Below are 25,859 nucleotides of genomic sequence, written 5' to 3'. Positions count from 1 at the left end.
AGTGCATGGGATGGGGAGCAACATAATCAGATTTTAATTCTTAAAAATCAGTGACAAGCTAGGGGCCATAGTATTGTTTTGCAAGGAAACTTTTAGGAACCTTTGAACATCTACCTTCTTGGTAACAAAGTTGCATTTCTTTACTCTTTACCCAACAAAGCAACAGAATTGATAATGGACAACAGCACAAAACATAATTAAAAGCAAGAAGTTGTAATGCAAAGTGACAAAGGAGCCTGGGCTAACTTTCTCATATTACAGGACACAAAACTCTAAATGAAATTTGGACCACAAGGAAGCCAGAGTATAAGCAGGGAGTGAGAAGGGAATGAGATCTTAATAATATGAACAACCTGCAAGAAAAATGTCAAGTAACTCTTAAAGAAAATCAAGAGTTCAGTCCTCCAGTGACCAGGGAAATCCCAAGTCTAAGGTCCTCACCTTTTCTTGGCGACAAACTATTTCCCAAACTTCACAGTCTCTTGCTAGTAGCCAACACCTGCCTAGAATCTGCCTACGGACAGGAAAGCGGGGTCGGGTGCAGAGCCAGGGCTTGACAAAAGCTCAGGAGAAACGTGCTGATACTTCAGGTGTGGGACACCTGACCCTCAATAAACTGTACACAGGTGCCTGGAATTCCCATGAGAGCACAGGCTTAATGTATTATATACCACTGTAGGTAGATCACAGCCTGTACCACTGCATTTACAAGATGAAGACAGCAGAGAATACAGGATAAGAAACCTTGAAATTGAGGAGGGAGAAGAGACTTCACAAGTCTGCGTAGGGTCTTTTTTCTACACTGGGGAATCCTGTCATTCATGTGATATATCATACATACACACACACACACACACACTTTTTTTATATATACATAAACCAAAGTATGCTATACTACTTATATGTATATGCTTTGGTTAAATTACTTGATATCATCCCAATAACCTTATTACCACCATCAAAAAATTTTACTTTGGAAACGAATGGCATGATAATTAAGAAGCCAAGTCCATGAGCTTCAAGTAAGTGACAGGTGAGGAAAAAAAGCCAAGTCCCTTCTCCTTTATTATTAGAAGAGAGGTTTCTTATCTACTTTTGCAATCAGTAATGACCCCATCAAGTCTAAGGAGGGTTCACAACATTCCCCAAGGCATGGAAGCTCTTGGTAGGAAGCAGAAGGGATGAGAGAGAGCAGGATAGCAATTGGAAGATGGCCAGTCACACAAATGCAAGCGGAGAGTATGGCCACTACCGAGCTAATGTGCTTCTGCGTCTCCTTCACACGTTTCACTTCAGGCAGGTCAGGGATTGGAGTTCCTTGTCCTATTGCTTCCTTATACTTCACCTGCAGATTTTAAAATGGGAAAAGAAAGGTATTATTACGTGCTGGACAGTTACTCTTACCAACATGTATATATGTTTGATTAGTATTCCCCAAATTTAAAAAAAATCACAATTTAAATAACACAAGCTTTATACTTAGTGTGAATGGGACCTCATTCTAATATTGGGTAAGAGGAGAACAATTCCGAGGACAGGGACACTTTGTCTCTCTTATATCTTTGGGGCAGAGGTGGGGCCCCTATATAGACTGCAGCCCTTTCCTGTATACATCAATGTGTTTATGCCCAACAGGTCATTTGACTAGGACAAATAGATTCACATACATGTATCTAGCAAGTTTGGTTCTTTGACTGTACCGGATTTTACCTTCTCACAAGCCTCTCTGTTTTTCATATCTAATCTCTCCCTCATGAAAACCACCAAAGCACTGCACTGAATATGAGATGACTGTAGCCACTGGCGCACACTGTGTGTTGGTGGTGGCACACAGGCACCTATTTTAGCAATATAAGCTGTTTCTAGTGACAAAGGCTTTGAGTACAACTCAGGGGTCACTGTAAATTATCAAAGGGAGGCAAAAAAATGTTGGAAGTGCACCCACTGTGTCTTTACCGAGCTAATGTGGTCCTGTGTTTGTTTCACTCTCATCATCTCGGGTGTCTTTCCAATTGCCGTTCCTGGTGAGACATCCTCTTTATATAAAACCTGGGCATTCAGAATTATGACAAGGTTACAAAGAAGGGTAAACCCAGCAGTTTCTGGAGAAAGACTAGGACACACGACTTCTGTGAAAACAAGACACTAAATGATGTTCCCAGGCAAATGCCAGAGCATCACACCTGACATTTCCACATCGGTATCAGTGACTCATACCAGATATGCAACGTGGATCATCTTCCAGATCTTAAGATTTCTTTTAAGATTATGGTACCATACTAACACAGATGAGAAAAGCCAGGAAATGTTGACTAACAACAACAAACACAAAATCCATTAAAGAACTGCAAAGTCAGTCAGTTATTTGGGGGAAGGATAAAATCACAATGTCAAAAAGAAATCCATCTTCTTGGAGCAAGACAATACACGTTTCTGCTCTGGGATGAAAAAATTTAAAAAGTTACTTTGTTAGCAGATTTAAAGTTATTTCAAATGGTCTCTGGAGAGATGAATTTGGAGCAAAGTATGGGGAATTTTGACAAGTCACTGCTGGTATTCCTGAGGAGATTAGATGTTAATTGTCAGTGTAAGGCTAGTATATTTTTAAAAAGGAGAGTGAAATTACTAGGTTAGCATTAAATGGAAAGTAAATAGTAAATATACCGAGCTGAAATTCTTCTGATTTTCTTTTACACGCAGTATTTCTGGCGTGTCTTGAACAACTGTAATTTTTCCTTTACTGTTTTTAAGGTCACACTGGTATTGGAGCTATAAAGAAAGAGTAAACATCTTGTTAAGATTTCAATATTGTTTTATTTTCTTTACTTGTTCTATATTGTGTAAAGGAAAATAAAATCCTCTATCTTTAAAAAAAACTATGCCACAATAATCATGCTCTGGTAACCCAAGGGAAATTATTTGATAAGAGTTTTCTGGAAAAACTAATTTTAAAAAACATACAAAGCTAGGGGTTTGTATTTAAGTATCTCTTGCTTAGATTTAACTTTGAAAAAGATAGATGTCACCACTAATAGAAAGCGATGATAGTTCACATTCAGTAAAGGAAGCCCACTGACAGGGTTTAGGATACACTACCCCAAAATATGGCACCTTGGCATTTCAAACAACAGCAGAAGCAGGAGGGTCTCTGGTCTTCTCTCACCATTTTTTCCTAAAGCAGATAATAATTCTCTGACCTTCCTCTAAAGTAGGCGATAAGCCTCTCCTTCCCCAAGGGTCCTTTCTAGACCCAGAGGAAGGAGACAAAGACACAGACACTAGGAGAATCTGAACAAACAGCCTTGCTAACCCTGTTTATTACCATTGAATCATACCCTCTCTGTCCAATCACTCTCTGCATCTCTGTCCATAAAAATACAAGCATTTCCCTGTTTCTTTGGGTCGTCATTTCTGAAGGTTTTATTAAATAAATTGTATGTGTTTATCTTGTTCATTTCTTTTTTTTACAGGGGTTTTAGCCATGAACCTTGCCATGGGTGAGGAAAAGATACTACATTTTCTCCCCTACACCACCAAGGAAGTAACAGATGAGTCTTTCATGCTGTGATTTGGGATTAATACAGAAGGTGAGCACAGAGATGAATTGAGCACACATTTCCTGGGTCAGGATGGGAGTTGTAGAAAGCTGTACAAAGCCCCACTGCAGGCCTGGGGCATCCAGAAACATCCTCCTCAGCACCTCCAGGGGCCTGTGAGCTGTGCCTTACATTTAATACAGACTTACAAGGCTGAAGTTCTTTTGGTTCTCCCGGACTCTCTGCATCTCTGGGGTATCCAAAACGGTCTCATAATATGACATGGACTTTTCAGCATCTTCCTTGTACTTTTTCTGGGAATAGATTCCAAGAAATAAGGAGGGTAAACACCACAGGGATATAGGCCAATGGAACCTAAAATAGCCCTTCCAGCTCAGCAGAGGGAAAGTCCTTTGTATTTCCTTAACTGTCCAAGGATGTTAGGGCATTGCAAGGCAGAACCCTTTCAGTCAAAGAGCACCACACTTTTTCTTTCTAGGAAAGCTGAGCCCAGACATTGAATAGGACCTACTGTCATGGCAAAGCTGGCAGAGGGGGAACCTTCCTGGCTGGTCCACAGAAGGGAAGTCACAGCTAGCAAAGCCCAGGAAGGGAGATGGGGATGCCTGCAGTGGCAGTAGTCATTGCTGGTCTGGATGAAGCTATGTAGTTGGGCTACTCAACAGGCCGGCAGAGAGAAGCTGGAGGGTTAAGAGCCAAAGACATGAACTCTATAAAGTCTTAGCTGGTGACAAGGAGATGTTCTCTAAGCCATGAGCAGGTGCAGTCACGGCTCCCCTGCAGAACTGAGCAGGCAAGTAGGCCCAGAGGCATTTCCAGAATATGGCTCTGAATATGCTGCAGAAAGCAGCTGACAGGACTGGCAGCTCTACTAAACAGACACACCTGGAGCAGCACTGAGGCCAGCTGACTGGCCAAGAACTGCTCAGAGCCAGACATCACTATCCCTCGGGCTCCCCTGTCCTGCCCCAGCCTTTGGCTGGAGAGACATGTCCATAGGCGCTGCTCTTCCAGACACCAGTAGGCAGTCAATCCCACCACCAAACTGATTGTTTTTATTCTCTGCAGCAGAACACTTACTGTGCCTTTAGAGCCTTATTTTTCTTTCATCGCTTGTCACTATGTTCTTTCACTTTTCTCTCTAGCTTAACTTAGCTCCAGTTTCTCCTACTTTTCAGGGAAGTTTGGGTTTATAGGGCTGAGGAAAGAGACTAGCCGTTATTACAATGGGGATAAAATTATTCTATCTATCTCTATTTACATTGTTAATATAGGAATTACATTTGTAAGTATTGAAATTTTTAATCCTCCCAAAGACGACAAAGAAGCAGTTTCAGCCAATGAGAGATTTAGGCCTAGATTTGTTCATCTAAATGGAAGCAAATTAAAGCCAAGATTTTTCTGGAAGGAAATGGTAGTTCACAAGAAACAGATGTTTTGTTCATGAAAAAGTCACCTGGATGACGCTTCTTAGCTATGTAGAGGTAAGGAAAACAGTTCTCATTGTCCTGGGAAAAAAATAGAAACAATCCTCCTTTTCTTCTGTTTTTCTTTTATTTTTTTCGAGATTAAGCAAAAGCTGCCTTTGCCGAGCTGGTGCTATTCCCTGAGAGGGGTGATCAGATTTGGACATGGACTTGGACATATTCTGGGAGAAAGGGACCCGAACTCCCTGCTGTTCCCAGACCAAATTGAGGGTTGGGCTATTTCTCATGGCCCAATAATGAGATGCAGATGAACTGGGGAGGAAGGTTTTTTTTTTTTTTTTTGAGATAGAGTCTCGCTCTGTCACCAGGCTGCAGTGCAGTGGCGTGATCTCGGCTCACCACAGCCTCCGCCTCCCAGGTTCAAGTGATTTTTCTGCCTCAGATTCCTGAGCAGCTGGGATTACACGCACACATCACCACACCCAGCTAATTTTTGTATTTTTAATAGAGACAGGGTTTCACCATGTTGGGTGGTCTGGATCTCCTGACCTTGTGATCTGCCTGCCTTGGCCTCCCAAAGTGCTGGGATTACAGGCATGAGCCACCAAGCCCAGTGGAGAGTTTTTATTTCTGTAACCAGTTATAGGGAGAAGGCTGGGAAATTATCCCCAGACCAACTCAAAATTATAAAGTTTTTCAGAGCTTATATACCTTTTAAGCTATATGTTTATGCATAAACATTCATCTAAAGACATAAGTGATTAACTTTATTAGGTCTGAATTCTGAAGGCCTTCCCTTGGAGCCTTAGTAAATTTACTTAATTTAAATGGGTTCATGTGCTAGGGTGATCACCCTTAAGTTGTCTCCTGCTAAATCAGGAAGGTTTGAGGAGTTTCTTCAGACCCCCAACAAACTTGCTTGTGGAGGCCTGGGGAGTTTTCTTAGACCCACAATAAAACTTGTTTAATTCTAAATGAGTCCTGTTAAGAATTCCTTCGTTATTTTGTTACGCTTTAAGGCCCAGGAAAGGTCTAGGCGAAACTTTTGGTGGGCTTTTCTTAGATCCCAGACTCTGTATAAAGGTCGCTGGCTTTTAATATTTAACTTAACCACTCAGGTAGTACTGAAGCAATTGTTAGTGAGACCTGGCCTGCCACACTGGCATTAAGAAGTATTCAGTACAGCAGTCCCCACTTATCTGAGGTTTCACTTTCCACAGTTTCAGTGAACTGTAGTCAACCTCAGTCAAAAATAGGTGAGTACATTACAATAAAATGTTTTGAGGGAGACCACATTCATGTAACTTATTACAGTATATTGTTCTATTTTATTAATCTCTTACTGTGCTAATTTATGAATTAAACTTTATCCTAGGTATATATGTATAGGAAAATAGAGTATATATAGGATTGGGTATCGTCTGTGGTTTCAGGCATCCACTAGGGGTCTTGGAACATATACCCCTCAGATAAGGGGAGACTACTGTATAGTATCCTAAATTTGTGAGTCAGCTCACTTTCTTGCATTAACCCCCAAGTATGAGGTTTAAGAGTTATAAATACAGATTCTCCATTGGAAATCGAGAGGCAAGTTTGTAAAAACACAAGCACCATCTCACCAGTATTTACCATTCTACTGTAAATACTGATCTGAATTGGGGAGGAAGTAACTTGCCTGGCTGTATTTTAGGCCTTGAGGAACCAGCCAAAAAGAGCTGCAGGAGAGCAGAATAAGTGACTTGATCCCACACTGGGATAGACCCACATACTGAAGCTTTCGTTAAAGATCAGCCATGTCAAAAGCAGAAGGCAAAAGGCTGGTGAGCCTCTCCTAACCCAAAGAATGTTGGCCTCCCTGGCTCCCTCAGTGAACACAACATGGTAATTTGGAGCTCATATAATTTTGATAATTTTTTAAAAGCTAATTATTCTTCCCCATCCCTACCCTTCAAAGAAACATTTCTCCCATTTGAATACACCTGTTTCCTAATCAAACCACTCTCTAGTGATAACTATTATTTTTCATGTGTAATTTTATAACATACAACTAACTATGTGTTGCTAATCATGGTTGAAATAACTGATTCCTTAATCTGATTGGTCATTAAGAGATTATCTGTGAAAATTAAAAACAAAAATAGATTTCCAGAGCCTAACACAGATTTACTAGCATCAAAATTCCAGCGTTGGACCAGGGAATCTACATCCCCAGGTGTCTATAAAGCACAGCTGGGGAAGGTTAACTACTTCTCTGGAGCTCATTGCTCAGAAGACAAGCACAAATTCTAATCTGGTGCCATTCAAATTGCAGACTCTTGCCCATCACTGATGATCATTAATACAAATGAGGGCATATCCTGGGGTGTGAAAAATAGCCTACTTTTCTTCATCTCTCTCTTTGTAGGAGGATGGAGAGTTATTCATCATGGAGGAGTCAGGGTTAGACTATGTGGTCTCAATCTCAGAGATTAGTAATTCAAATGTGGGCTGTCTACTTTGTTTCTTCCAGATTTGCACACATATTTTAAAGCCACGTTATAAAAGATTTTACATATTAAAATATTGATTCATTACTTATGGGTTGTACCATGTAAGAGTTCTTTAGGACCTTAAAATTCCTGCATCATAGGTGAACCTCTCTCTCCTCTCTCTCTCTCTCTCTCTCTCTTGAGACAGAGTCTCAGTCTGTTGCCCAGGCTGGAGTACAATGGCATGATCTCTGCTCACTGCAACCTCCGCCTCCCAGGTTCAAGCGATTCTCCTGTCTCAGCCTCCCAAGTAGCTGGGACTACAGGTACATGCCACCACACCCAGCTAATTTTTGTATTTTTAATAGAGATAGGGTTTCACCATGTTGGCCAGGATGGTCTCTATCTCTTGACCTCATGATCTACCCGCCTCGGCCTCACAAAGTGCTGGGATTACAGGTGTGACCCACTATGCCTGTATTCTCTCTTTTTTTTTTTTTGAAGAATCTTGTTCTGTCGTCCAGGCTGGACTCCAGTGGTGTAGTCAAATCCGACTGCAGCCTCGACCTCCTGGGCTCAATCAATCTTCCCACTTCAGCCTTCCTAGAAGCTGGGACTACAGGCATGCACCACCACACCTGGCTAATTTTTGTAGAGACAGGGTTTAGCCATGTTGCCCAGGCTGGTCTCAAACTCCTGGACTTAAGTGATCCACTTGCCTTGGCCTCCCAAAATGCTGGGAATACAGGCATGAGCCACCGCGCCTGGCAAATCTCCTCTTTTTTATTGGGAAAAATTGATTTGAAAAGTCTCTTAAGATATTAATGGAAGGACTTCCATTCTTTCATGATTGAGGTCTGTGAGTGATGGCATGATGAATGTCCTTACCTGGCTTGAAAGATTCTTGACTTGTTGGGCGTGAATGATCTCTGGAGTATCAACCACAGAAGTGAAATTGGCTTTCTCCATTTCTGCTGATTGCTTGTACTTAATCTGTAAAAGGACACCCAATAGTTGGGTAAATGTTTACAATGTGCACAATGGTTGTTGGCTTGATTTGATTAAGAGGTGATCTGTATTTCTTTTCCAAGAGGGACTCATTCAACATTCAACAGACATTTCTTCCTAGTGTGTTCATAGTTGTATACCAAAGAGTGAGATTCAGCAAGAAAGGTCAAGTCCTAGCTGTTGAGAGACTATCTAGTTGGATGCAGGATGGGGCATGGGTAAGGAGGGATCATCAACAGATAGAAAGGCATGGATTGTTTACATAAGAGCTGGGAGGATGACAAGTAAGCAAAAGACCCATACCAATGAGCATTAGACAAGGTAAGATGCCTAAAAATGGTTGTAAACTTAGGGCTTGAAAGGAGAGAAAGAACTCCCAAGATATTCTAACCAAGGAATTCTTGGTTAGAATCAAATGAGGAGTGGATTGACTCAAAAACAAGGCCAGGATGTCAAGTCTGCCCCAACTCCAAACAGCTACTTAGTTCCTTAACTTCTGCCCTTTGCTCTGAATGTCCTCAGTGCCTATAAACTCAGAAAGGCAGACAGCAACAAGCCTGGCAAAGGGTCCTCCGTCCTTTCATTGGGGTGGATTCTTCCAGGCAGATGTTCAAGAATGCCATTTTATGCATGTGACTGTCAATCAGATTTTATTAATCAGATGGCAGAGGGGCACATCATGTCCTTAAACTTACAACCACTTTCCTGAAAGATTGACATGGAATAGCAGCACTGACCTGACTGGCAATATCAGTAGCATTCCTGGCCCTCACAAAATCTGGAGTTTCATTGGCCATGGCATTCAGGCCTCTTCCTTTGACTTCCAGTTCCAGGTCTCGCTTATATTCTTTCTATAGTAACATTAAAAGAAAAAAAAGGTACCTAAATTATACTACTAGGTAATGAACGTACAGAGTGAATATAAATCCACATAACACGCCACCTCAGTTGTCACATATAGTGTCTCTTACTACTGTTCACCTTCACTCTTCCATGCAGTAGGATAAAGTGGTGTCTGCAGAAGACCCCTGAAGGAAACTATTCTATGCAAGTCAATATGAGTCAAGAGGCCTCCTTTTGAATACTTTCAGCATTCTCTGCTTAGAAAATTAGAGTGTAAAATAAATTGTACATCTGGTTCGGTACATGACCAAGATTACACTTAGGTGCATACCACTCTGGTGTAGTGTTTTTATATAAATGAGCACACCAAATATATCAAGTTAAATCAAATAATATTATATAATAGGTTATGATAACCACTACAGAAACATACTGTTGTAATATCCATTCATCAGAAATTGAGATATATTTTATGTAATGGTTAACAATTATGTTGGATATGGAATCTGAAAATCAAAAGCTCTTTTTCTCTATTCTCTGTTTTTGTTTTGCTTTTTTTGGTGTAACGTGGCTAACAAAGCAATGATGCTCTATGAATTATGTGCAGTCAGTCAACTGTGGGCCTACCTCATTGAGGATCTGAGTGGCATTCTTTGCTCTTAGCATGTCAGGTGTATCTTCCATTTCAGTGAGGCCCTTCCCACGGATGCTTTCCTCTAGATCTTTCCTGTACTCTTTCTATATCATGAAAGAAAAGCAACAACACTGAGAAGAAAGCTCAGATTGATCCTCTTAGGCAAAGGGGAGACAAAAAAAAAAAATAAAAACAGTTCCATTTTTAAAGGGTTCACAGTTTAGTAAGTAAAAAAATGAATAAAGGCAGGGTATAAGCATGATCAGTTAACACTAAATATCAAATAAAAACTTGAAGTTAATAGAATGCTAAGGTAATATTCAAATAAAAAAGTAGAAGAATTAACATGGGTAATAGATTAGGTAGTAGTATCAAACACTTGAGAACCCAGTTTGAAACCCACAGTTAGATGGTGATGCAAATGGTGGGAGGAACACATTAATGAGTGTCATTAGTGCAATTATTTAGATTAAGAGGGAAAGAAAAGACCAAGTGGGCACTACCTCGCTTGCTATTTTGGTTGCATATTTGACATGTAACAAAGCTGGCGTGACCTCCAGGCCAGTCAGGTTTCTGCCTTTAATGGACTCTTCATAATCTTTCCTGTATTCTTTCTAATTGTAAGTAGGAAGGAAAGACAAGTTAAAAAAAAAAGAACCTTTATTACAATTTATCTCTCAGTCTCAGGAAGAAAAAAAATTACAGCATTTTCTACGTATGGGCTGTTAACTTGATCATAGTTCTGCTAATGGTCACACATTTGAAACATGCATGATTGTTCTTGAAAGACTTTGTCTGGAGCAAATGGCCACAAGGAAACTCAGAGACTGAGACACTTTGATGGGCCCCTCACTCATCAGTCTAACATTGTGACTGGGGCAGGCCCTTCCCAGAGCAGAAGGATGGATGTACCGTCAAGACTCTGAATCTTCTGTCGTCTCGTCTGAACTTTCCCACACCTTTGTTAAGGTGACAAAAGATTTTATTTCAGAATTATGAGTCAGTGACACAAAAGGAAAAAAAATCCCAGAGGAAGGAGAGCCTAAGGCTACCAATTGCTAACTTTTTTTTTTTTTTTTTTTTTTTTTTTCATAATCATGACCTATTTCTTTTGAAATGGGGTCTTGCTATGTTGCCTAGGCTGGTCTGGTCTCAAACTCCTGAGCTGAAGTAATCCTTCTGCCTCAGGATCCTGAGTAGCTGGGATTACAGGCACATGCCACCACACTCAGTTTTGAGCTATTTTTTTTTTTTTTAATATTCACTGAATAGACAAGGTGGGCAGTGAGGCACAGAGGAATTCTGCGATTTTGTCCACTCTGCCTTCCTGCCCCATCTTCTCTCCAGTCTCCAGACTTGGCTGACTCACAGAGGGACTTGGAATAGATGTTGGAACTCTACTTTTGTAATTTTGTTATTTTAATAGAATTTTAAATTTACAGAAAAGTCGCAAGAATAGTATAAGAAACTCCCATAGATCCTTTACTCAGATTCACCAATTGTTTGAAACCATTTTAAAGTTTTGATGATCAGGCATTCTTTCACCAGAAAGCTCTACAAACTGCTACTTTTACTTAACCCATTTTTCTTTGTAGCTGGAGAAAGAGAGGCAAATAGAAATTCCAAATAAGCCCATTTCCCATTGAAAACAGACTTCTAAGATTTAAAATAAAATTCAATTATTCTCTACTTTTGGTTAAAAATGAAAAAAAATTAATGCTTCTGTTTACAATTCTAGAATAAGAAATATGGCATCTTAACTTTTGATTATCTGGGGTCTTGATAAACATCTCGATCATGGATGCCGTTTTGGCTTGGGGCATTCTACTAAGAGTAGAGCATTTCAAAGTCAAAGGGGTATCTGTGTGGAGGGAAGTTTTCATTCACAAAGGAAAATTCAAATTACATTCAGTACAACTTGTTTGTGTTAGGAATAGTTTTCCATGTTCTAATTTTACAAAAATGGTTGTTGAAATAAAAACATATGGTAAGTATCTACTACCTAGAGCATTTTTAAAAAATAACTGAACCATGGGATTTCTGAGATGGAGAAGATTTTAGTGATCACATGTTAAGTTTCATCAGCTACCACTTTTGGATGACAGGAAACTGGCTTACGTCATGGGCAGAGCTTGTGTTCATTAGTGTGACAGAATCATTGTTGTGTGGTGTGTTTTTTTTAGGACTTACTCCACTCTGCATCTGCTGAGACTCTTTGGCAGTGATGTAAGTTGGTGTTTCAAAATCCAGCATTGGCTTTCCTCGTTCTTTTTCATACTTTTCTTTGTATTTCACCTGGTGATAGAAAGCCATGTTAGATATCTCTCCTCTGGTCAATTCCTAGACAGCAGTTTAAGGATAGTACTTTTTAATTGATACATTCTAACTGTTGGATGGCATCTCATTGCCACTCAAAACAGTTTCCTGTTAAGTTTCAGATCTAGAACATTTTTGTTGTTGTCTGGGTGTTGAGGGGATGGGTACCATTACTGTCTGCAAGGCATAATTAGGATTTGGATTCAATTCAAGGAGACAAAAGAATCATTGACAAGAACCAGTGAGAGAAATGCTGATGTAAGAAAATGCATGGGGAAAATTACCCATAGATGATGTAGGTCAATAATTGATGGGTAGCTGTAAACACTTTAAAATTATTAATGCTATTAGCATTAATCAAGATTTCTGATAAAAATACTCAGTTTTTCTTTCATGAGAACTTTTTTTTTCTTTCATCAGAACTAGATTGAATGGATAACACATGGAGCTTTATTTATAAGTAAACAACTCTATCTGGGTCCTGACTGGTCATATATTTTATCGAGCCAATAAATTGGTATAAAAATGAAAACTAGTTTACATATTGACCGACTTGTTAAAAAACCGTACATTCTGAAAAGACCCTCAAGGCTGTTGTATACATAAAATTTCCTCATCCTCATAACATGTGGTTATTAGGAAAGAGGGGAGCCACATCAATGTTCATATGTGACAGAGGAGAACTGGAAAGACAGAGAGGCGAAGACCATCATGCATGCAGCACCTTGATGGCAATGCTCAATCTCTGAGCTCTTGGGTTGTAACAAGATGTTGGAATAAAGGCCTGGAGCATGTACTGCTTCACAGAAGATACGAAGACATTTCTAACAGGAGACCTAAATAATGCTGAATTTGTGATATAGGAGGCCATGTGATAGCAAGTTCTTCCCTCTGAGGATCTTTAATTATAGTCATGAATTGCTTAACACCAGGGAAATGTTATGAGAAAGGCATTGCATGCAATTTCATCATTGTGTGAACATCACAGAGTGCACTTAAACAACCTAGATGGTGTAGCCTATCACACACCTACACTACATGGGATAGCCTATTGCTGCTAGGCTAGAAACCTGTACAGCGTATTACTGTACTGAAATCTGTAGGCATCTGTAACACAAGAGTAAGTATTTGTGTATCTAGGTATCTCTAAACATATAAAAGGTACAGTAAATATATGATATTAAAGATTTTAAAATGGTACACCTGTATAGGGTAGCTCCATTATAATCTTATGGGACCACCATCATATGCGGTCTGCTGTTGACCAAAACATCATCTAGTATATATGTCTGTATCTGGGAATTTACAAAATTACAAATTTAGTAATTTTGTAAATTCCCAGGAATGCTTTCAGTAGATCTGATCATATCACTTCTCTGTTTGAAATCTTCCTGATAATCCTCTGTAGTGTTCTCTAACCTGGGACACGAATCCATGGGGCATATGGGGATTACCATGGGAGATTCATTCCCTCATAACACACTCTTTATGCTTCCAGCCCCTGTTAGTACATATACAGTTGCATGTATATCTCTTATCTCTCAACTATAGGTAGATGTTGCTATAATGTATAACATAAGAATTTGTTTCAACAAGTTACCAAATTCAAAACCCCTTATATCTTTGTGCATTTTCTCAAACAATGACTATTAAAAATAATACACCTCCTATCCTGGAGGGAATCTATGAGATTTTTTTTTCACATTTTTCATACTGTAGATGAATGTGTGCCAGGGGAAAAATTGGTCTTGATCCACTTACTATACTCTGTAATTCTGTGGCCTCTTTTAGGTGAAGCTGCTCCAGATTATCGGGTATTGTGTGGTAGTGGCCTTTACTCTTCTCATACTTCTTCTTGTACTGGTACTGAGGGGAAGGAGGCAAAAAAAGGCACATTGGTGGAAAAGCTTCTCAGCATTCCTATTTTTCCTCTTCAGATTAGACATTTACACAGCAGCATTGTCAGGATCAAACAAAAATTGGCAAACACTAACCAGGAGGTTAAGAAAAAGCTTTAAAAGATGAGAATCCAAGTTCAGTATTGTCAGTTAAGACATCAACATTTAGGTTACGTAGTTTGTTCAAAGTAGGTGTTATAAGTAAAAAGTTAGAAGTGAAAGAAGCTATTCCAGAGTTCTATGTCTTTAGAGAAAATGCGATGGTTAATTGGAGGGGAAAGTTAAATTTTCTAAAAAAGAAGCGTTTATACATTACGAGAGATACTACAATCAACGGAGAATTGGTAGATTAATGTTGTCATTGCGAAGAATACACACAAATAAGAGAACAGTTTTGTAATAAATCTAGTGTTTTGATAGCAGAGAAAAAGATGCATGTGGGCTCAGAGAAAGAGTTTAGTTCCAAATTGGTGAAACAAGCTGTTTCTGGAGTAAATGACTGAGCTTACAGAACTGGCAAGTTGGCTTGTATTCAGGACATGATTCATGATCAGAGACTCCTTCATGTCAGTCACAGGTTTGTGAAGTTTCTTTAGGTCAGCCTTATATTTAACCTATGTGTTAAGGGGGAAAAAAGGAAATCACATAAATAGGAAATGGAACCACAGTAATGGAAATCAAAGTGAGATGGCCCATCGTCAAACAAACGCTGGAGATGGTGATGAAAAACCACACTTTCTTTACAGTAACCAGAAGGCAGAAACAACCCCAGTGTTGGTCAGCAAATGAATGGGTAAACAAAATGTGGCATATATACACAATGGAATATTATTTAGCCATAAAAAGGAATGAAGTTTTGACATATCCTATAACATAGATGGACCTTGAACATATTATGCTAAGTAAAATAAGCCAGACACAAAAGGACAAATGCTGTTTGATTCCATTTATGTGCACTCTCTAAAACAGGCAAATGCATAGAGACAAAAAGTAGGTTAAAGGTTCCTGGGAGTTGACAGAGGAGGGAATGGGGAGTTTTTGCTTAATGGTTATAGAGTTTCTGTTGGTATAAAAACATTTTGGAAATAATGACAGTAGTTAGATAACATTGTGAATATTATGAATGCTACTGAATTGCACACTTAAAAATAGTTAAAATGACAAATATGTTATATGTTTTACCACAATTTTAGAAACATACCTCACTTGCAAGATTATTAGCATCTTTCATGACTTTGTAGAGCTGGCTGTCCTTTGGATTGTATTTTGGTGTTTTGCCCTTTTCTTTGTCGAAATTTTCTCGGTATTTAACCTAACAGCAAATGAAAACACCCAAATTATTCCTGGATATCAGTCAATTTGGGAATTGGGGAATAGTAGAAGCACAAAGGCCAAAGAATATGCATTGTACATGGAGCGATCATATGATCTATTATCCAAACTGGGACATTTAAAGAAGACACTATTAATAATTAAGAATGACAAGACAACAGGCATTCAAATATACAATCATGTGATATATATTGCATTGGCTTTGCTCACTTTTATACTATTCAGAGGTATAAAAAATAATCATCTCTTTCCAATGCAAAACAAAATATAAATGGAAAAGGCTTCAGGCTAAATTCAGAGACATGATTTAATGTACTTGATTTGGAGCATTTTGTCACTCCTAAATAGCAAAACGAACAGCATTTTAGGTCTACTGTAAGAAATCCAGAGAGGGGCTGTAAATGATCAAGAAGGTTGAGACAGAAGGAATCTGTTAAATTAGGAGAATTTGTTATTTTAAAATATTACTTTGGATATATTATTTAAACTTTTCAAACTTGGCCCAAAATTGTATAATTTCTGAGTAAACAAATATTAGAGTTTGGGGTTAATGACTTGAAGTGTGATTTCACACTAGAAGTAGGAAAAAAGTGAGATATTTTAGAATAATGAGGAAAAATAAGATTGAATATACTTTTAGTATACATAAAAATAAGTTTAGATATGCAAAGGGCTAAATAACTCCAATTTAAAAAATAAGCACAATGCCTTGCACGAACAGTTGCTCAATAAATATTATTTGATTGAATGAAAGGAAGAGATGGTCATTATGCCAAAGTAAAATATCTAAAGCAGATGATAGCTGGGTGCAGTATCTTACGCCTGTAATCTCAGCACTTTAGGAGGCCAAGGCAGGCAGATTGCTTGAGCCCAGGATTTTGAGACCAGCCTGAGCAACATGCCAAAACCCCACCTCCACTAAAAATGCAAAAATTAGCTGGGCATTTTGGTGCACCCCTGTAGTCCCAGCTACTCAGGAGGCTGAGGCAGGAGGATTACTTGAGCCCAGGAAGTAGAGGCTGAAATGAGTCAGGACTGCACCACTGCATTCTGCCTGGGCAACAGAGCAAGACCCTGTCTCAATAAATAAATAAATAAATAGATAGATAGATAAATAAAATTTATTTATAGAATTCAACAGAATAATGGAAAGTGACAGAAACACCCCCTAACTGAAAAACAAACATCTCTTTGTCAACAATATTGTAGAAGTAAGGCCAGAAGTAGAATTCCACTAGGTATTCACTCTAGGAAGATTGAAAACTGAACTGTTTCTAGATGTTAGCCAACTAAAAGGGCAATACTTGACCCTCAGGGAATTCTAGAGTTTCTGTTGTTTTGAAGATGAAAGACTCACTAACACCAGTACCCCTCATGCTTCATCACTGCTCTTCACCTCCCCCAACTTGACACATCCTGCACAGCAGACACAAAATGAGACCACTCAAATGCTAAAAACAATGAAATTTGCCACATCAGAGAAAATGCATTCACAATGCTGAGACTCCTTTACTTTGAATAAAATCCTCAGTGGAAATGCAGAGAAAAAATAAGCATGCAGAACAGTTCAGCATGATGCAGGCACACTGAGACAGACACACAAAGTAAAGGAAAATGCAAGGTAAACAAATGCTACAACGGCTCTTCTCTGAAAAAGTTTCACTCTCAACATAAAGAAGTGGAAGGTCTGCGAAGGAAAGTGTGAGGTGTGAGCTGGCGTCTGGACCAAAGGCAACTTTTCCTAAGAGATACAGAAGTCCATAAAACTAAGAATGTTTCCAAGAGCCGTGAAACAGAAAAACAAAGTAAACCAGATATGCAGAGTCAGAGTAGGGAAGAAAAGATGCAAAAGCCCATCTCAAATGAGAATAAAATCTTCTTTTAGAAGCATGCTAAAACTCCTCCTATCTTTTAGAAGATATTTGTTTCTGAAAAAAAATATTTTTAAAGCAGCAATCCCATTGGTTCTACCTCAGTTTCTTTTTCTTCTGATGATTTCAAGTTAATTTCAACTTTTTAACTGAAAAAATTATGGCTTCCTTCTCCACAGGAAGTCCTCTAAATAAATGCATCTTAGTACAACTATTAATATGAATCTGAGTTCAGCAGCTTTGGCCTTCCTTTTTGACTGGATCTTCTTAACACTAGTATAGTTTGAAAGGGAAGGACGCGTACCAGATTCAGGACTCCAGGAATTCTGGGAAGTGTTTGACTAGGCAGTAATGTAGTAAAACTACATATACTGGCATTAAGGAATGGTGAAGCTTTTTCCCGTTAGCCATGGAAGCCAAGAGGCAACTCTGCAATGCCATGTATCAGCAAGTGACAGCCCCCAGGGCTTATAATCCCATCAGGCTCAGATATTGGGCCTATTATGGATGTAGTATAGGAAGTTGATTTTGAATTAATTCTATTTTTAGGAGTTTAGTTGTATTTAAAGTTAAAGATCTAATTGTTCAGCTCCTTTTTACTGAATTGACATGTATACTGGTGCTTCTAAAGACTGAAGAACAGTCCCAAGTATTAGAAAAGCTATTAGAAGTTTATTCTGTTGATTCATAGTAGGCCTGAACTGAGAAACTATATTAAATACCAATCTTCAGTGTATTAAAAATCAATAATGGCAGATAACTTCAGAAGAAGCAGAGTTTTCTTTGGTTGAAGATGAGATTCTTTGTTTTCATTCCATCATTTAATCAGTGTCAGCAAACTAATATACTTTGGGAGGCCATCACCATGTCTAGTCCACCTTCCTATTCCAAGTGGTATGTTCCAGATGGAAAGTTTCATGCAGGAAAAGAGGGATGTGTGCAAAAGTAAATCCTTTGACAAATGTCCACAGCAATCTACACGTTCCAACACAAAATCAACAGAAAAGAGTACAACCTGGTCAGTCCCCTGACCAATGCCAAGAAAGTAGGTAAGAATCAGAGAAAGACAGAGATAATGGCTTTCTGTTCTCAGTCTTACATCACTGATGAGTATATTAATTTTCTTAAGATGTCTCATCATAGGGGTGTCATAAGATGCAGCGCCGTGCCCTCTCCTTTGGCCTTTCAGGTATTCCGCCTAGAGTACGTAGTAAGACAGCAAAGTCAGAGCAGGGAAAGCTCACACACAGCTGAAGCTCCCTTGGGCGAGGGGCCATACTATGAAGCTGTCAATCCGGAGACCAGCCTTTCACAGGAAGCTGAGCTCATAAAAGGATCTTGTGGGGTCTCATTCTCCATACCATAGGGTTCACTTAGGATTAGAAATAGGAGCCTCTTCATTTTCAAAAACATGAAAGTTTTCAAAATTTCAATATCATAGTTTCTTTGCTTTTAAATTATAATGATATGACATTGTACATTTAAAAACATTAACTTTTTGCATTAATAAGTCCTTGTTACATCTTATTACTCTTAGAGATTCCGTTTGTTTTTTTGTTGTTGGTAATCTATCTTGGTTTCAAACATTTATACAATTCCATTAATTTATAATAAAATATGTCACATGAATTTTAAGTTTAAAAACTTTTAAAAATAGTATTTGCTTTTCATCAGTCATCTAAACCTTTTGTGTTTTCATAATTCTAACTTGTTCTATCACTTGACATTACTGCATTATATCTTCCAAAAGATTGGAATCTCATGTTTGGTATTGCTGAAGTCAGTCATTCACGAGGACCAAATTTATATCCCAAACCTATTTCTTCAAACAAATACCTGAGAGAACAGACAAGGAAAAAGAAGGTAGGATCTGTAAATTGGAGAAGAAATAAGATATTCTTAAGCTAAAGTCCTATAGGATCAAACTTGTACTCTACGGATTTGGTGGTAGATGATGGGTTCTCTGAGCTAAAGTCTAAAAACCTCTCAAGCCTGTAATCCCAGCACTTTGGGAGGCTGAGGCGGGTGGATCACGAGGTCAGGAGATCGAGACCATCCTGGTCGGCATGGTGAAACCCCGTCTCTACTAAAAGTACAGGAGATTAGCTGGGCATGGTGGCGTGTGCCTGTAGTCCCAGCTACTCAGGAGGCTGAGGCAGGAGAATTGCCTGAACCCAGGAGGCGGAGGTTGCAGTGAGCCGAGATCGCGCCATAGCACTCCAGCCTGGGTAACAAGAGTGAAACTCCGTCTCAAAAAAAAAAAAAAAAAAAAGTCTAAATACCTGTCATAACTTGGGGAATTTTACATAATTGGTCTAACAAGGGAAAATAAGTCATGTGGTAACTGGGTTTGGGCAACACGTATCTGAGTCCATTTGCTTCTCAATAATATGAGATCTGCAAGAATGTGGCATTCTCCGTTAGCACCTGGTGTATACATTAATCAAACACTTGCCAGACCGAATTTTACATTATTTATCCATGGACAAGTAATCTGAAGACATGTGCTCATCCCTACTTCCTAGTCCAGGCTGTTAATATATGTATATTTAGTGAAAACATATGAATATTTTTATTTGGTTGGATTCTAGAAGTCAGAATTACCTGGCTCTTCATGTTAAATCTACCCCAGGTGACTCAAGTATGAATCAGACCCCAAGGATGAAACTCTTAAGGCCTGGGAGAAGTTCCAATAGGACCTCATAAGCTGATGTTTTTGTCACATAAAGATAGTTAAGCACACAAACACCCAGACAAATGCCCATAAATGGAAAAGTGGAGAACAAGAAAGGTCTAGACAGCTTAGAGGGAAACGAGAAAAGGTCCTCAGGGTACTTTTTATAACTCTTGGAAGCTTTGCAATTTCAATCTGGAAATCACTTCTTCCTGCAAGGTCTGTATAGTCTCACATGAGAGTCACCAGTACACCCATCTGCATTACCTGGCTACTCAGCTTGGCTGCCTTCTTGGCCATTTCTATGTCTGGGCGACCGAGCATGCTTAAGCCATGGCTGCCTTCCTTGCGGTGCTTGGCTCTATACTCCACCTGAGTCAGAGAAAACCAAAATGGGCAATAGGTGATGGGTGCCCGGCATGCCTTGGCAGTGGCCACTGAGGACTGGGGACATTTTAATGACACCCTTACCTCACTGGCTTGTTTGGCTGCCTGTGTGGCTTTCTTGATGTCTGGTCGATCAGCCACTGTGGTGTAATGCAGGTTCTCTTTGGCATCTTTTCTGTAAGCAACCTTTATTGGGGAAGAAAATGTTTACTCAAGAGATGCACTACCTTCTAAAAGTCCCCATTAAGTTCAATCTTTTTGCACTTAATTTTTTCTTTAAACCCAACCCAATTCTCACCACTAACTTTTTGAGACTACCACCTGGAGGAATTAGGGTGACCACACACTGGAACAGGAGAATGCACCAATTTGGGATCCACTGCTTCAATTGGATGAGAATGCCGAGAGGGAAACTTACATCACTTTGCTTCTTGGCCACTTCCATAGCATGTTTCACCTCTGGTGGCTCCAGCATGATGGAATAGTTGGATTTTCCTTTCTCCTTAACAAACTTCTTTTTGTAATTTGTCTAAACAGAGCCAGAATTACTTCTATGAGCAGAGGAAGCTGGGAACAGAGTTGGTTTACTGGAAGAACTGTGAAATCTCCAGGAAAATCCATGCTCCTTTTTTTGGGCATCAGTCTGAGACTTAGATCTCTGACCCATATTCTATTTGTTTTCTGTCATTTGTGTCCTGCAGCCCAACACTAGAACCACCTGCAATCTTTGGAGAACTGGGTACAGGCAAATTAAGCTCCTTTATTTACCATTTCTACCTTTTAAAAATATATAGGACCATATGGGACTCATGTAATACCAAGGTTACTACAGCATTATTGATAAGGATAGAGTGGACAGAGATTACTGAGGCCCAAAGAGGTGGTTTTACCTTTCTAGAATTGTGTAGCAGTTTAATAATAGGAGAGGCCACTCCTAATCAGCAGTGTTTGCTCCTGTTATTAATAGGTTAGTAACATCTGATATGTCTAGATTACAAGTCCTGTAGCAAAACCTGCATTTGCTGTAATTGCCAGAAATGGAAAGCCAAGAAATACTGGGTCATTTTAAAAATCAGAGTTTAAGATTCACATGTAGATATTGATGGTAAGAGTGAAGCTACATAAAGGAAGCAAAAGGCAGCTGGCAATATTTCACCGAATTCTGTGGTCAAGTGGTATTGTTGCTGCCAAGAGACCTGCAGTTGATCACTTACATCACTGACATGCTTGGTCACTTCCTTGACGTGAACAGTATCCCGGGTCTCTGGTAGTGTTGTGTATGAGCCCTGGGCCAAGTGCTTCTTGACATGGTCCTTGTACTTGTTCTGGGGGAATCCATAGAGAGCTTGTTAAGGCATCTGCCTAGGGAGTTCTCCCAAGAGGGAAGCAGAGATCATAGGTGGCTGGGGAGTTACCTCGGACACCAGGTTGCTGACAGTCTTTGCCAGCAGGATCTGAGGTGTGTCAGGTACAGCCTGGCAGGTTCCTCTTTCCTTGACATGTTTTTCTTTGTATTTCAGCTGTAGGGACAGGAAAAAGGACATTTATTTAGCTTCTCTGGGTATCCTACATATTTTTATTACACCCCCAAACCACTGGAACAGCATCGTTGACAAATAATACTAAACTCAATAAAAGATTTGATGCTGGCAAATCCTGGGAAATATTCAAGAGGGTTTTTTTCTTTATCTCTAGCAAGTTGTGGTTTTAATAACAAAGTAGATCTCATGATGAATGTTTATACAGTCAGACTTATGTTCACAGCATTCTCAGATACATGGTTTAACCCTCCCATAGGCCTTGGGAAGCATTATTATTCCTTTTTTACAGATAAGGAAACTGTAGTGAAGGGAAAGTATGATTCCATAGAAAACAAATCATGGAGTTTCCATAAAGAATCCAGCCAGGACTTCAGGGTCCTAATTCCTGCTGTGTGAACTCTGGTGGTGCAGTATAAATCGAGGACTGTCACCTGGATTTAATGGCCCTTGCACTGCTGCTGCCCTGCTTGACTGCTGGTGTCCATCGCAGGATAGGCCATATTTCAGGACCCATACCTGAGCCCTGATGGAAGCACTCTTCTCCATCCTTCCCTGGGTGTCCCTGGGGACTGTACCATAGAACACGGCCCTGAGTGAGATTTGGCATCATGGAAGGAACTAGATACTTACATCACTTTCTATTAAAGTATTCCTGAGGGCCAGCACCGTGTTTTTGTCATCAGTGACAGAAAGCTTGCAACCCTTGAGGAACTCCCGGTCCAGCTTATATTCAAACTGTTAGAGAAGAAACACAGAAGGAAAGGGAAGGGTCACAGCACAGGAGGAAGCTGGGCATTTGATTAAACCCACAAGGAGTCCTCTTAAGGAGAAGACAAAGACTTGCTACCAGAATGAGGGGAAGGGCTTCTTGGTCCCTCACTGCATTTTAGGTTCCTTCTTTCTAGCCCAGCTGCCAGGACCAAGCCCCTCCATCCCCAGTCTTCCCCCAGAGCCTCCCAGCCCGTCAGAACTCTGAGCCATTGGTGTCCAGGCCAAGCCTTAGGAAAATAGGGTCTGTGGCCACGTTTGGGTACTGAGCTTGCTTACTGCTCCCCCAACCATCCTCCTCTCCTTCTTGGGTCTCAAATGAGCAAGGGTTAACACCCATGACAGTGGTTATTATAAATTATTATTCATTGTATTTCTCAGGCGCAGCATGTAGTTACGATCATCTATGTCTCTCCTGTCTTACATCACTTTGCTGCAGGGATGACTTGGCAGCCTGGAGGAAGTCCGGTCGGTCAGGGGTCCACTTCCAGTGGGCTTTGTTGGCTTCATACTGTTTCTTATAGTCCAGCTGTTTTTAACAGGAGAGAAAGAAATCACTTGATTCATTAGGCTAAATTCATAAACACATACATGGCACAGAGGGGCTCCTGCATTTTAAAACATCTCAAATCATGATTCCTAATGCAAGAGGGAGCCCTAATTAAAATTTCTGTACAATTTATGCAGCTAGTCATCCACTCAGAGGTCATCTGTTGGGACCTTGTGATCCAAAAATAGAGGCTAAAAATTTTAAAGGCCTCCAGGTGAAATGATTCTACAGTCTCTCTAGCTCTTCCAGTCCAGCCTAATCATCTTCAGAATCGATTACTTTTGATTTCTGACTAAATTCAGATTTAATTTTTAACAAAAATGATCAAACACTAGATATTTATTTTGTGCCAGGCACTTTTCTAAGTTCTTTACAAATTACAAAATTAATTAAATGAATTATAAAATTTTATAAAATTAATTCATCTAATCTTCCTAACAATTGCATGAAATAGACAGCTGAAGAACTGGATAGAACGGTTAAGTAAACTTCCCGAGGTGAGGCTATTAACAATTGGTGGAGCTGGAATTTAAACCCAGGCAGTCTGGCCTCAGAAGTGCTTGCCCGCTTCCTACACTTTTGAGGCCTCGAGAACTGGCTGCCTTGGGCCAAATCTGAGCCACAGACATGTATGTAATTTAATTTGAGTGTCCATGGGAGGGCCCTATACTATCAAGGCCCTCTTTCACATTTCTTTCCTCATCCTTTCTCTTTTTTAAATTGAGGTACAATTTATACACAATATAATGCACATGCTTTTATGTAAACTATTTGATAAAGTTTTTTCCCTTATTGTGAAAAATTTCAAATACACAAAAAAGTTACAAGAATATTACAGAAAATACTTATACAATCTGGATTTTGCAAGGTACATTTTACTGCATTTGCTTTATCTCAGGTCTATGCTATCACTCTACCCTCAATCCAACCTCAGGATACCTGCAAGCTCCTTGCCAGCTCCTGCAGGCATTCCAGTTTGCCAGCCCTCATAAATATATGTCCCCTCTGGCACTAGTGGGTACTAATTGGGTTATAATGGTTTCATTGTATAACCATTGAATGTATTTTTAAGAAGCTGGTGCTCATCTAAATGCACAAAATTATTTCTGTAGTTGAGGCCTTAAGATGCCACACCCAGGAAAACAGTCAATGCAGGGAATATCTGAGCAGGAAGAAGGTCTAGGCCAATGCCTGATGGCACCAAATGCCTCAATGTTTTCATCAGATGAAGCAGATTATAGCTTGAGGCAGGAGAGCACAGGGGAAGAGAATGAAAAATGCTCAAGCACTTCCCAAAAATGCAACCTACATTTCAGAATTCAGTGTCCCATTTCTCAGCCACCCACCACAATGGCTGGGTGAGTGTAGCATCCATGGCATGGGATGAGGCCACCCTTGCTCTTCCCCATGCTCCTTTGTAAGGACCAAGGCAGGATTTATATTTTAGCATCATTGTTCCTGCTCCTGGGGCCTGACTCTTGCTTTGGAATCAATCACTAGCGCTCAGTTGCCTGAAGAGATGTGAAAGAGGCCATGTGTCCTGCAGAAGCTGGTGAATCCCCCACCATGCTTGGGGAAGTTTCTGGAACTTACATTGGTGTTGACTCTGTAGGCATCTTTGGCTGCTTTGATATGAACAGCATCTGGCTCAATGGTGCAGTTGGATTTATTTCTTTGGTATACTTCTTTGTATTTCAGCTGTGGGAGGAAACACAGTGACAAAATTAATTTTTTTTATAGCAGCATACTGAGCATCTTAAAAAACAAGAAATTAAATCCATGCATGACTATAATACACAATGCTCCTTCAGACAGAATTTTAAAAATCTGCTGTGGAGCAAGGATATAGACATGCAGAAATGCACCTTCCTATCTCAGATCAGGGCACACTGGCTATGGTCACTAGTGTTGCCATATAATGTTTTTTTTTTTTTTTTTTGAGATGAGGCTGTCTGCCATCCAGGCTGGAGTGCAGTGGCACAATCTTGGCTCACTGCAAGATCTTCCTCCTGGGTTCAAATGATTCTTCTGCCTCAGCCTCCCGATAAGCTGGGACTACAGGTGTGTGCCGCCACACCTGGCTAATTTTTGTATATTTAGCAGAGACAGGGTTTCACCATATTGGCCAAGCTGGTCTCAAACTCCTGACCTCATGATCCACCCACCTCAGCCTCCCAAAATGTTGGGATTACAGGCGTGAGCCACTGCACCCAGCCAAAATTTTTTTTTTTTTTTGAGTCTCTCTCTGTCACCCACACTGGAGTGCAATGGTGTAATCTTGGCTCACTGCAACCTCCGCCTCTCCCAGGTTCAAGCAATTCTCCTGCCTCAGCCTCCTGAATATCTTGGAACTATAGGCATGCGCCACCATTCGTGGCTAATTTTTTTTGTATTTTAGTAGAGGTAAGGTTTTGCCATGTAGGGCAGGCTGGTCTCAAACTCCTGACCTCAGGTGAACTGCCCACCTCGACCTCCCAAAGTGCTGGGATTACAGGCATGAGCCACTGTGCCCGGCCTGCCATATAATTTATGCTTCTGTGTTTGTGCTGAAGAATGAGTTGGACGGCTATTCATTCAGCTTTTCC

The 25,859-nt window shown here is 39.9% G+C and overlaps 1 protein-coding gene across 44 annotated transcripts in view; it reads right to left on the bottom strand.

Annotated features, from left to right (window-relative positions):
- NEB (nebulin) overlaps window positions 1-25,859 on the bottom strand; it is a 222,981-nt gene that overhangs the window by 18,301 nt on the left and 178,821 nt on the right. For 40 of the 44 annotated variants that reach the window (XM_035304905.3, XM_078327751.1, XM_078327755.1 and 37 more), the window contains 20 exons: window positions 24,868-24,972; window positions 23,149-23,253; window positions 22,587-22,691; window positions 21,831-21,935; window positions 21,630-21,740; window positions 20,834-20,944; window positions 20,500-20,601; window positions 20,296-20,400; window positions 15,353-15,463; window positions 14,661-14,765; window positions 14,015-14,119; window positions 12,128-12,232; window positions 10,441-10,551; window positions 9,931-10,041; window positions 9,198-9,311; window positions 8,341-8,445; window positions 3,746-3,850; window positions 2,665-2,769; window positions 1,957-2,049; window positions 1,253-1,345 (listed from right to left, as the gene is read on the bottom strand). In XM_035304905.3, coding sequence (XP_035160796.3) covers window positions 1,253-1,345; window positions 1,957-2,049; window positions 2,665-2,769; window positions 3,746-3,850; window positions 8,341-8,445; window positions 9,198-9,311; window positions 9,931-10,041; window positions 10,441-10,551; window positions 12,128-12,232; window positions 14,015-14,119; window positions 14,661-14,765; window positions 15,353-15,463; window positions 20,296-20,400; window positions 20,500-20,601; window positions 20,834-20,944; window positions 21,630-21,740; window positions 21,831-21,935; window positions 22,587-22,691; window positions 23,149-23,253; window positions 24,868-24,972 — 2,112 coding nt within the window. The remainder of the gene's footprint in view (window positions 1-1,252; window positions 1,346-1,956; window positions 2,050-2,664; window positions 2,770-3,745; window positions 3,851-8,340; window positions 8,446-9,197; window positions 9,312-9,930; window positions 10,042-10,440; window positions 10,552-12,127; window positions 12,233-14,014; window positions 14,120-14,660; window positions 14,766-15,352; window positions 15,464-20,295; window positions 20,401-20,499; window positions 20,602-20,833; window positions 20,945-21,629; window positions 21,741-21,830; window positions 21,936-22,586; window positions 22,692-23,148; window positions 23,254-24,867; window positions 24,973-25,859) is intronic. The other 4 variants (XM_078327752.1, XM_078327782.1, XM_035304912.3 and 1 more) reach the window with 1 other exon arrangement.

This window comes from Callithrix jacchus, chromosome 6 (genome assembly GCF_049354715.1).
Source record: "Callithrix jacchus isolate 240 chromosome 6, calJac240_pri, whole genome shotgun sequence".
NCBI classification, from domain to species: domain Eukaryota; kingdom Metazoa; phylum Chordata; class Mammalia; order Primates; family Cebidae; genus Callithrix; species Callithrix jacchus.
Note: the sequence above shows the minus strand (reverse complement) of the source record. Positions and strands in the feature narration are given on the sequence as shown.